Source organism: Vigna angularis, chromosome 1 (genome assembly GCF_016808095.1).
Source record: "Vigna angularis cultivar LongXiaoDou No.4 chromosome 1, ASM1680809v1, whole genome shotgun sequence".
Lineage (NCBI taxonomy): Eukaryota > Viridiplantae > Streptophyta > Magnoliopsida > Fabales > Fabaceae > Vigna > Vigna angularis.
The window spans coordinates 30,022,962-30,036,033 of NC_068970.1; the positions used below are offsets into that span (position 1 = coordinate 30,022,962).

Sequence of the window (13,072 nt, forward strand, 5' to 3'; positions counted from 1 at the left end):
TGTTCCAGCGATGCATGTTTGTTTTTGGCCTGAAAGTAACTAACAGTTGGAATCTAAGTGTCCCAAAAACTTATTCAGCTTTGCATACTTTCTTCACTATGCTTTCTTACCATATTTTCTTATTCTTAAAACTAAAGTCAGTTTATGTACGAGTAAATATTATATTTACATAAAAATAGACAAATGCGGTTTAAAAAAAACACTTGACATTGTTGAAAATTCGAACTATGGTTTCTTACCATATTTTCTTATTCTTAAAACTAAAGTGAGTTTATGTACGAGTAAATGTTATATTACATAAAAATACACAAATACGGTTTAAGAAAAAACATTTGAGATTATTGAAAATTTGAACGAGTCACATTATATACAAATAAAAAAATAGAGCATTATATAAAAATAAAAAATCTATTATTTTATTATTTTAAGGTTTTTGTAAAGAATAACGTTAATTCTTTATAAACCATTCAACTTTGCATAGTTTATTTTATTGAGTATGGTTTCTTACCATATTCTTAAAATTAAAGTTAGTTCATCTCTAAGGGAAAATGTTATATTACATAAAAATAGATAAATACACTTAAAAAAACACTTCAATTGTCAATTTTGAAATAATTGTTGAAATTTTTTTACTTGAATAAATTAAGAAAATTAACTATTTGAGGTATGAGTTGAAAAAACCTATACGCTTAAGGTTTGTGGGTACTTATTTTTATATATCATTCAACTTTTCATTTTTTTTTCAATATAAGACTTTCAACTCCGAGTTTTTAGTAACCTTGGAGAGGAGTGACGAACAAAAATATATTCTAAGTTACAGGTTTCATGTTAGGTAGTGTAAAAACAAGAGAAGATTAAGTTGTATAGATTCGAAGTTACTTATGTGAAGGAAGAACTTCTGTTTCAATATCCTTAAACCTATACAACTCAAATTCTTCTTTAGGAATAATCTAATTTTTGTATTAAATTTGATTTCTTTATTTCATAAATTTTCCTCAACTTGATCAATTTTTTTTGTTTAACATGCAAACCGTAAAGTTCAGAGATATTCATTTCATAATTTTTTGTATTGGATACGAAATTTTTTACGTCGATTTTCTTAAAAAATCGACATAAATTGACATCGATCCTTTTAAGGTCTAAGGTAAATTTATATCAATCATTTAGAGGAACTGATGTAAAATTATGTCAGCGGACTTGTATTATACCTAAAAGGTCCAAAATAAAATGCTTAAAAAGTCTTATTTTTTTGTATTAGTATTGTCTCGAAAAAGGACACTGAAGAAAGAAAAAAATATGAATTTCTTGACCAGCCTGACTACTAATCAAAGTTTAATAGTTGCGTGTTTATGTGTGTATGGCATGGGTTTAATTTTGAAGTTACTATGAGCTTAGAAAAACAGTTATCTGGCCTCGTGAAGTTCCTAACGAGTGATCACATTCTCATCCACATGTTTGTCTTCTATTCCCGCATGAGAATAGTTTTTTGCCAAGAGATTCCTTTTTCCTTAGAGAGGGTGGGGGGTTACTTTAGTCTGTCACAGCCTCCAGCATGAAGGTGCACATGCACAACCACGCACGCAAGAGATAAGTTTGTTATCCATGCAAAATGCTTAATAAAGTGCCCCCCTTTTTCTCATCTCTTTTTTGTCCTCTTTCCTTTTCCTTTTGTGGGGTGATGGTAGAAAGACATTGACATAAGGACACTTTTTGTAATCTAGGAACCAAAAGATAATACCATGATCAATGGGTAACTTCTTGTGTTGGATATGATTTAGCACGCAACACTATTTTACTGTTTTCCCGTGTTAGTTGTTTCTTTCTTTGGCTGAACAAGCTTTTCAGGTTGTGAGATCATAAGCTGTCATAAAATGAAACAAGTAGACTTTTGCTAGAAACATTGCCACTCAAACTAATCAGCTATGCAAATTCAAGGGTGGTGGAGGTTACAATCACGCGTGTTTGAAAGAGAATGAACAAATAAACACACGGAAGAGTTCAACAATGAGCTTTGCTTTTCATTGTTTTGTACTGCAAGCTGCTTTTGGAGATGATTGCAATTAGCTCATTGGCAGTCCACGTAACAAGAGAGAGATTCTCAAGATGTTTGATTGAATCTTTATCCAGTGATGCCAGGAAAGAGACACATCCTGCTACAAGTTTGCCAAAACAAAGGACATATCAAAAGAGAAGAGTTAAACAAGGATACAAAATTCTGATTAAAATCCCATTACTTTTTCTTGTGTCAAATCTAAAAGTTTGAGAGCAAAACTGAAGCAACTGGTCCCTTCATAGTTCAAGGTTTCATAGTTCATACCTGAAATTTTTACAAGGCATAGTAATGAATATGAAGCCAACACCCTTGCCCCAACATCTTTATCATAATTCAAGGATTTTAGTAGCAGTGGCGTGAGGATTGAGAATGCCATTGGTGGGAACTTTCTGTCATCAACTAAGTGAAGGTAGCTACTCATCCAAGAAATTGTTACAAGGCTAGCTCGTGCTAAACTTGGGACTCCATTGATTGAAGAATCTGAAAGTGCCTTTAGTAAATTCTGGTTTCCACTTTGGAACAAGACACAGGCTGCTTTTCTTCGCCATGTTTCAGCTTCATTGTCCTCTTCATTCTGATCAGCAACATGCAACCAATCAATATCTTGAATTGCAAGTGATACTAAAAGCGATTCATGTTTATAGAACTAGGGATATGAAACTTTACAATTGCATAATTATAATCCAATAACTACCTTGTGAGCTGAATCACAAACAACAATTTCCTTGCCATATGAGGAACCTTCCATGCACTTTTCTTGAAAGCCAGCTTGGTGTAGAAAAGTTCTCTCCATTAATGATTCTCCTGTATAAGTAAAGTGTCCTGCTAACAAGAGTAAAGCTCTTGCTGATTGTTCTTGTATTATATCATTACACACTTGACAATCTAAAGCAACCATAATTGCCTCAATTGCTTCTGCTCTATAAAAGCTCTCTTTGAAAGGATCTTCCTGCAAAACAACTGCTTTTCCATTGGTGAACTCTTCAACAAACTAAACTTGATATATTACGGACTAATGGACGGTTAAACAGTCTAAGAGCTTGATTTTGGAAACAAAACAATTGGTTATAGAACAGCTTGGAAAATTATTCACCGAAATGTTTTTCTCCGAACAATATTGTTAATGTTTCCATACAAGGATTAGTAGGCTGAAAGAATTACCATAATATCAAGCATCAATAATACTGCTGCAACCAGAGGCCGTTGTTCAGGTGGAGCTCTCTGAAGATAGATGAACAGAATGTGCATTGTGTTTAGGCCACCCCATCCATCTTTAAGTCCCCTTAAGAAATTTAAAATCTTGGTGGTTCTGACAATTTCAAGAGACTCATGTCAGCACAATTTAGTAAGGAAACAAAGAGAAGAATAAAAAGATATCATCAAAAAAGTTAGGTAGGGAAAAAGTGCCTTTCAAGATAGAGCAACTCAGCTAGCACAGCAAAGGCACATCCACTGCAACTTTTACTATTGTCGAGAATAATGAGTTCTAGTAAAGAGCTCTTCTTTATATTGTCAGATAGAAAACTCCGGCAGCTTCCTTCAGCATGAATGCAACTATAAACAATCAAAGCAGCTTTGTTTCTCTGGTGAATCTCTCCTTCTTCAATTCTTTTCATAAGAAAGGTCAATCCCCCAAGAGAAACAACCTGCCTAGCATTCTCTAAATTCTTATCTTCATCAAAACCATTAAGAAGTTGGTCCATAAAGTAAATTGCAGCCTCTTGAGGGCAGCATTGAACCGTGAAGAGGGTTAGAACTTTGTCTCCAAATTCTAACACTCGAAGTACAAGAGACACCCATTCTGGTGATAACATCTGTTTTGCCTGTGGCTTTAACAGATAAAGCAGAACGGCAGCTTTTAGGAACAGGCCAGTCCTTCTTAAAAGTCTCACAAAGATATCTAGTTGTGGATCCCAGCTCAATATAATTTGTCTAATTGCATCATTCCTCCCTACTAGTTCTGCTAAAACTGATATAGCCAATTCTAGAATTTCATCTATACTTGAGGCAAACAGTATCTCCAGGATAGCCTCAACTACACTAGATTGTGACACTGCTTCTTCAATTAGAGGGTCAACATGAGAGTTCAACCAGGCTTTGGTAATCACACGAATTGCAAATTCGCATTCACTGAGAACATCTGATGAACATATAGTTGTAATAGCTCGAACAAATTCGCTTGAAAGAGCGGTTGCTTCGTTTCTAAATGAACCATTGCAGGATGTGTAGTTGCTGTTCGTCAAGCTTTCTGCTTGCATACTCCTACAAGAAAAGCATTGGAAATAGTCCAATCTCTGTGACCCTGGCTTTAGTTCAGCATAACTATTGTCAATTGACGTTGAAGATTTTCCAAGGAATATAGAGTCTTGTTTCTGCCAAAGGTGAGAAATAAAAGGCCATTATATGTTTCAAATGCATTCTATATTTTAAATCTGTCATTCAATGAAGATACTGAAACTTACCTGAAGTGAACTGCGGTTGTAGTCATCTCCATACAAATTTTCATCATTCCCTGAGCCCCATTTGATTGTCAGCAATCCATTTTGATCAGCCAGGGCGGTAGATTTCAGTTCTAGTTTGGGGCCAAATACTTCCTTGTATCTATTGCAAGCAACCAAAACACAAATTACCATTTACCTTATTTGTTTCTTGTGAAAACATAACTAGAATGAATGAACCAGAGAATGCAAAATATCCACGTTACTTACAAGTTTTTGTTGGTTGAAGAACTCAAAACAAAAGAATCAGAAGACATTTTTCTTGATGATCCTCGACTTGGTCTTGATGGCAATGGAACAACAGGAAGAGGAGGCTCGTTTGCCCCAACTTTAAGCCACTGCTTGTAATACAAAGCAAACAAAGCAGTTCCTGTATCCACTTTTTTCCCATACACTTTACTCAAAGTCCTCATTGTATTATCCTTCGCATCCTGACATTCACTCGAAGCCGAAAGTGCATCGAGTTCCTCAGCATACCAAATTTTAAGATGGAGAAGATGAGGAAGGAAGACGTGCTCCCAAAGGTCAGGAAGCAAGTAAGTCCTAGCCAAAAATGGAGAATCAGAAAACACTTGCAGAAGGTGCCTAGCACAAATCCTGTTGTTCTTCTGAAGCTTGTAAACTATTGCCAAGTAGAGCTGAGCACAAGCAGAGATATGGGAATTGGGTATTCCACAAGTTGAACCAGCTTCCTTTGATGTTTTACTTTTACTGTTCAATGAAGAAACTATGGTCAAAAGCTCAATGGAGTTCCTTAAGCTTTCCATCTTTATCTCTTTCCTTGTCCCTTGATCCTGCACCAACTTGTAAATATTCTCCATGGCTAGTTTCATGTTCACCAGAACCTCATCTTCTGACCCAGAACCGTTTCTCCTTCTGATCAAATAGGAACTGCACTTGTCTCTCACTATTTTCCTGAAATGATCATCTTTCAAAAATCTTCCAATGTAGCCACTGAGGATAGAAACCACTGCTCTGGTGGCTACTTCATTCATGGGAGGTCCCACGGTTCTGGAACCCGGTGATAGCAATGACTTGGAATTCTTCCAAATTTCAGAAACTGAACCAACCCTTTGAGAGTTTGATTGAAAAGACCAAGACCCAGTTCGTATGGTGGAGTTGTCCAAGTTGTTGTTGGAACAATCAAGGCTTTTTCGATCGTTGCATATGTGTAGAGGGAGTGAGTTTATTATTATCTCTGGTGTTTGTGGTGAGAATTTGAATTTTGGCTTCAAAGGGTTGAGGTTTGAAGTTGTTTGATAGAAGCCTTCTTCTGTGAGAAGCTCTCTCAGGGAAGTCATCTCCAATGGCAATGGGAGAAAGAAAGAAAGAAAGAAAAATTTGAGCTTTCAGTAAAACCACTTTCTTAGAATTCAGAGCCAACGAATACAAATCAACTGTTTCTTCAGAAGAGAGAAACCGCCCGTGTTAAAAAAGAAAGAAAGAAAAAAAGTAAAAAAAAAGGAAGAAAATAGAGAGTAGAAAATAATAGAAATTAGTTCAAAAGAAAGACAAATTTATTTATATTTAAAAATTTATTATTATAATACTTAATCAATTATATATATTCTTCATAGTTAAATACTTTCATTAAAAGTAACATGTATAATTTTTTCTCAAATAAATATATATATTTTTTTTAAATTACACACACTGAACCCAAATAGACCCATTATAATTTGATATAGAGAGTTGAGTGTTTACCAAATTTATACTGACAATTAATCATAAAATATAATTATATATAATTTAGAATTTGACTCCTCGATGTCAAATTTTAAGGTGTAAGGAGTAGAAAGATCTATTTGTATACATGAAAGGATAAGTAATCGATTTATAGTTTACTTTTAGTATAATAAAAATTTTTATTAAAAGGCTAATTTATTAATAGTTATCAGATATATTTATTAAAACGCTAATTTCTCTTTAAATAGTTACATGACAATTATTAAAAGTTATCATGAAGGCTTTAGAAAATTTTATTTATGTAATTTTTCTAAAAAAGATTTATTTGAGAAAAAACAATGATAATGTATTATATTGTTATACATTGCATTTATGTTATTTGTTCATCTTTTGAAAAAAAAAAGTGCATAATAACAGTCATTCTTCCATTTTCTGTTTTTTGGCATTTCCATGTATTGAAAACGCTATTCTGTTTCCATTTCTTTCAGTTTGGTGTTGAATTGGAAAGAAGAAAAAGTAGAGAAGAGAAGACAGCTAGGAATGAGAGTGGAGACAGTAAGAGACATAGGAACAGAAATGCAGACAAGAAAAGTGTTGGGCTAATCAATCAATCATGTATGCTGAATCTTTCAAGGTCTTTTAACTCGTAACTTCGTAACTTACTAAGTTTTCTTTTTTACTATAACAATATATAAAAACTAAATTTAAAACCACTTAATATTTTTATTATTTTTATTATTTTAATCATAAATATTCAAATATAATTTTAGTTAGATTTGATTAACTTTTAAATATGTCCCGAATTGGTATATTTTTTATTAAATTTTCATTCAATTTTTTATTAGGTATTCAAATCTTATTGTATTCATTATTAATAATATATTTTATGATAATAAAATAATATTATAGTTAATATAAAATAATAAATAATTTTTATTATTTTATACTAATTTTAAAATTGTGGTAAAAAGAAACAAAGATAATATCTAATCAATAAAAAATTAAAAGAAAATAATATAAAAATTTGTTTATTTAATAAATAAAAAATATTATCAAACAATCAATTGAAAATAAGCTTATAAGAACTTCAAATATTTATTTATTATTTTCATGTTTCATCATAATAATAACTTTCCTCTTGTTCGTGTTTACAAACAACATTATATACGTATATATGTTTAGTTTTAAGTAATTAATTTTTTTTTTCAAGCCTTATAGTTTATATTGTTTAAGAGTTAATATTAAGGTAATTTAAATATTTTTTTTTCATTCAAGATAGTTTTTAAAAATAAAATGATAATAAATTTTTAGTCTCTAAAACAAATAATATCTTAGGTGATAAGTAATTTATCTTAATAATATCATTCGATAATCAGAGATTGAAACGTTGACATCAATTTTGGGGTCAATAAGGGAGTCTAAGATGAACCATCAGTTTCTTTAATAAACTCTCTATTAAGGATAATCAATCATTCTCTTGAATTATCAGAAACTTATGTTTCTACCAATCTCAATAGTCTCGTATCATTTAAAAATCGATGTAAAAAATAGTTTAAATAATACTTTTTTTAATCCTTTAATACATGATTCAAAACCAATAATATTTCAAAGAAATGATTGATGATAATAATATCATTGGACTGATATTACAAAACATCCAATATCTATTTTACTTATTTTACTTACAAAAAGTTCTTTGTTAAAAACTCTTTTAACTATTAACAAATAAAAAGAATTAATTATATACTAATATTTTTCTTTTGTGATACTAATTATTGTATTTCCTAAATACAATATAATTATTGAATTATATATATATATATATATATATATATATATATATATATATATATTAATCGCTGAATTATTTAATTTAATTTAATATAAAAATATTATTATTAAATATTAAAGTAAATTGTGGGTACGAAAATGGAAACCATCGTTACTGTTTTGTGGTTTTGGTAGTAGTGTTGTTTTTGGACATAATAAAGGTACACACAGTATAGGACAACAAGGAGCACAGTTCATGGAGTTCCAATTCCAACACAAAAGACAATGTTCGATAACATGTCTGAAACTTGAATTTTTTTTATTTCATCAAGGTATAACTTCAAAATATACTTATTAATTTTTATGTTTTAAAATGTATTAAAAGAAAGTTAATATACTAATATTAATATATTTTTAATATTTAACAGAAGATAATAAAAAAAATCCAACAAAAAAATCTGGACTTTCACATTGTTAGGTTTCACAGTATATTTTTAACATTAAATACGTATATATTTAAGGCAATCTATAAACTAATAAAAAAAAATCAGTTCTAACATGGATTCTCCTATTTAAAAATGGACGGTGATATTTGGAATGATGTATTTATTTATGCCGGAGTACTTCTCGTGGATAAGAAAAAACACTGATGAAAAAAGTGGTTTATTTCTACTAATTTAAACAGAAATACGACCATGAAAATACGGGAAAGACATATTTGGACCTTTCTTTTTTTATGAAAATCTAACTCAAAGATGATTTATTTACAACTTTAACAGCAAATAATGTGATAATCAATTATCTTATATAAATAATAAATTTTATTTATTTAAATTATACAATACAATCAATTATATAATTATTTATTACATAGTATAATAATAAAATAAATCTATATAATAATATTGATAAAAAATAATAAAAATAAAATAAAATTGTATAATAAATAATAGTAATAAAATGATAAAATGATAAAAATATTTGTTTTTACTAGGGTCTACACTACGGTTCTTGGTAAAGGGGTGTAATCAGAATGACTTTGAGGACTTTGATGTGTACCCTTAAAGATTGTAATATGAGAAAAAATCTATTTGCAAAAAAATTCTAACGTTCAAGTCAATAAAAGAATTATAGTATCTATGAGAATAGAGTAGTGAGTATAAGAATTGAGTAAATATTCATTTGCAAACATAAATGGTATTTATAGAATTAACATGGACTCTGAACATATGTTGTAATCCTAACAATATACTTACCTTAGATAATAATAATGAAGTTATCTTCAATCATGATAACCATAATATCAAATTGGTGAAATTGCATTAATATGTGAATATTTTTTCAATAGATGTCTTTTAGGTTATTCTAAGATAAAGAGATTTAATAAACCTTATTGAGTTTTGCTATTTGATAAATCTATTAGATAGGGTAGGTACAATATTCAATGAAAGTGAAATAAATTTATAGAATAATAAAATTAATAATCAATATAAATATTATGTTTAATTGCTTATTTAGTCTTTAAATTCACTGTTAAGTCTCAACTTGGTGTCCATTATTAAAAAGGTTACAATTTTGTTCTCACTTTATATAATTTGCATCAATAAAGTGTATTCCATTAATTTTGTAAGTTAATTGTGTGCTCGCATGACAAAAAATTCTGCCACTTTTTCCTTTCTCCTCTTAATCAATCTCTTACTACATACCAAACATTAAAACTTTTCAAAAAGGGATTTGAATCAGAATTTGTCTTATTATTGTGATTTTGCAAAACTATCAAAATCAACTTCGAACTTTCTTAATTATTCGGTACTTTTAATTACACCAGCATAATCCATTATAAAAAGATTTAATTAGAACTTTTCTTCTTCTAACAAATATCACTATTTAGTTTAATATTAATTAACTCTAAAATAAAATCACATAAGGTTAAAAATATTTGTTTAACGATTTCATTCTTCATTTAACAAATTGAAAGTGTATATTTTATCTTCTTTCTTTAATAGAAGAGAACATAGAGAAAAATACTATGAATACAACAACAAAAAATAAAATCCAACTTTCTAGGGCCAACGTATACCAAAATCTTATTTTCTTCAAAATCTTCACTATTATTATTATTATTACTATTATTATTACTATTATTATTATTATTATTATTATTATTATTATTATTATTATTATTATTATTATTATTATTTAGGATTTAAATTAATGATTACGTAAAGCAAAAAAGAGAAATAGAAGGGAAAGAAAATGAGAACATGAAAAAGGTATAAATATATATTTATAATAAACCTTGTTGTATTAGTATAAACTATCTTTACAAACATATGAGAGAAAATGTACTATCTAGAAATAAATAGATATATAGGAGAGTGACGTATTTGGAGTCCCATCATCATCAGATGTACTATAAAAGTTGGATCCGCATCACGTAGAAAAGCATATGAGAAAGAGAAAAAAATTGTAGACCTTTTTTCATGTCAGCACACAATTAACCGTAAAATTAATTAAATGGATTTGATTGGTACAAATTATATAAAATGGGATAAAATTAAGACCTTTTTAATAACAGGAACAAAGTTGAAATTTAGTAGTGAATTTAGGGACTAAATAAGCAATTAAACCTAAATATTATTAATAATAATAATAGTAAAATTAAAATTACAATTCAAAATGAAATTAATTTTTAACAACAAATATAATTTGATCATTTTATAAATATATTATTTTATATATTTTTTAAAATTTATTATACCAATTAAATCATTTTATATATTTTTTTCACTTTTGATTTTTTTAATCTAAATAAGAATTTTCATTCTTTTTCTTTCATTTTCTTCCTCTTTCCTTTTTCAAATTTTTCTCTTAATTCAAACACATAAGAGAAGTGAGTATTAAGGTTTTTATTTTATTATTAAAGTAAGGTCACTTTTTTGTAAGATATAGAAAGTAACATTTAAAATTGATAGTATCTTTAAAATAATGAGAGTCAATTATTTTAATATTAAAATACTTAAGTATAAATAGAAAGTTTATAAACGAGATTCTTAAAACACATTATCTCTCTAGAAATCATTTTTAGAGATTTTTGTCTTCTCTTTACTTTATCTCACCTTATGTTCATATGTTTGAAAATCTAAGATGGTAGGAGCGATCCTCTCGACGAGTTCTTTCTATTCATGATCAATTTTTTTTTCATTTGAGTATATAAGTTAATTTTTTCGCTCCTTTCTTGGTCAAATTTGTCCTTTATTCACATGTAGGTTTTCTCTACTTGCATGTGTTCCTAGAGCTTTTTATATGAATCTCTATTGATGAGTGATTATAACGGTATGACCTAATCATCTTTGTAATGTTTCTATGTGTGGATAGAACATTGTATGAAGTTGAAGGAGTTTTGGTGTCTTAAAGAAGTTTGAGCAGCTTCATTTGGTAAGAGAAGCTAGCTTGTATCTTTGAATGTGGTTAATTTATGGTTTAGTTGGATATTGCATCTTGATTGTGATGATATGGTACACTATTGAAATTTGATTGGAGTGTGTTGATATGGTGTGGTAATGTGTTATTTTAGTGGTTAAAATGTGAGATTGTATTTTTATATGTTTTTTATGGGTTTTGATGAGTGATGGAATGCGAGAGTCTTAATTTGAGTAATTTGACAAATTGGTAGAACTTACAAAGTTTTTTAAAACTATTTAAGTCAAAGGAAATAGTAGAAAGTACCAATTTGAGAAAGTTAAACTCCCTCATTCGTAACACTTTCTATCATGGCATTGGGTGGTAGTAGAGGGGCACTAGGCGCCAATTCATATTTTCAAGTCAGTAGGTGTAGATGATACCCTCGAATGCCATTTTGGATCGTGGGCCTCTGACTTGGTTGTCATTGAGTGAGTCTATGCTCTACTAGACGAAACCAAAGTCAAGGAGCTTGCTGACTTTGTGTTGCTAGAAGCCACCTTGTGCCACTGAGCATAAATCTAAAAATTCATCCAGAAGGGTTCCAAGGGCCTTAGCGTTGTCCACCACAATGGTCTGCTGGGTGTCAAGCCCCTTGGAAGCCAACACTAGGCTCACATTTTATGTTGTTGGGTGTCATTCTGTTTTGTATGTGTTTGTGGGTTTTTTTTTTAGTTTTATTAATATTATTGGTATCATAAAGGTGTTATTATCTGATAAATACGAAACAAAGTATGAATTGGTGATAATGTAAAGATTTTCAAGGAGGAAATCATATTTGAGGTGTGATTCACTAGGGTGTGCATTAACATAAAGATTGTTCTATGTTGCAAACCTATCCTAAACTCTATTGATCATTCATACTCATGTAGAGGAGGATGATTAGGTAGTGATAGTGACATGAGGTCCTTTCATAAGAACAACTCTAAGGATTATATATGCCAAAGACTAACCTTATGTGTGATAGTTCGGTAGAACATTGATACATCCTAGGAGATGTAGAGAAGATGATCCGTGAGATTGGAGGTGCAAAGAGACTTGGACAACTTGCTGAAACCAATGGAACAGTAGCATTAGCAGCTGCAGACTTGGAATTTCATGAGCAGATTGGTTAGGAGTTTTGGATGTGAAGCAGCGGATGATTGGTGATTATGGTGAATGGATATGGAGGCTAGCTTGGAGAGGTGATTCACAACTCAGAAGGCTTCCTAGAGTGGAAGGAAGTTGCAATGGAAATCAAGCTAAGAAGTGACTCTTGGAGAAGGAATTTACTATGCATTTCAGCAGAAATTCTTTACTACAATCCAAAAGTGATTTACAAGCTTTTCCTATGAGATTTTATAGATTAATCTCAAGGCTTTAAGCAAGCAATTTTCACGTTGCAGATCTGAACCCATGTGCTACATGTATGGCTTCTAAAACACGTGAAAATTGAGTTTTATGTGAAAAAAAACATTTATTAATGCAGCCCCATAGAAGGATAAGTACACCCATTTTTGTATAGAAATGTCCTTTTTACCCTTCTCCATGTTTTGGCAGATTTGCCATATCTTCTTGTTCTCCAATTTTCCATCCAAAGATAGCAAATAGTACTTGACCTTGA

At 30.1% G+C, this 13,072-nt stretch overlaps 1 protein-coding gene across 2 annotated transcripts; it reads right to left on the reverse strand.

The window, feature by feature from the left end:
• Positions 1–1,838: 1,838 nt before the first annotated feature.
• LOC108321683 (putative E3 ubiquitin-protein ligase LIN) lies at positions 1,839–5,962 on the reverse strand. Of its 2 annotated transcripts, none has more exons than XM_017553513.2 (7): positions 4,762–5,962; positions 4,516–4,654; positions 3,461–4,425; positions 3,215–3,362; positions 2,748–3,002; positions 2,318–2,627; positions 1,839–2,150 (listed from the first exon to the last, which is right to left on the reverse strand). In XM_017553513.2, the coding sequence occupies exons 1-7, from the start codon at positions 5,850–5,852 to the stop codon at positions 1,999–2,001; spliced, it is 3,060 nt and encodes a 1,019-aa protein (XP_017409002.1). In that variant the 5' UTR covers positions 5,853–5,962; the 3' UTR covers positions 1,839–1,998. The 2 variants fall into 2 exon arrangements, with proteins under 2 accessions (XP_017409002.1, XP_017408996.1); XM_017553507.2 differs by having other exon boundaries at positions 1,839–2,153.
• Positions 5,963–13,072: the final 7,110 nt, after the last annotated feature.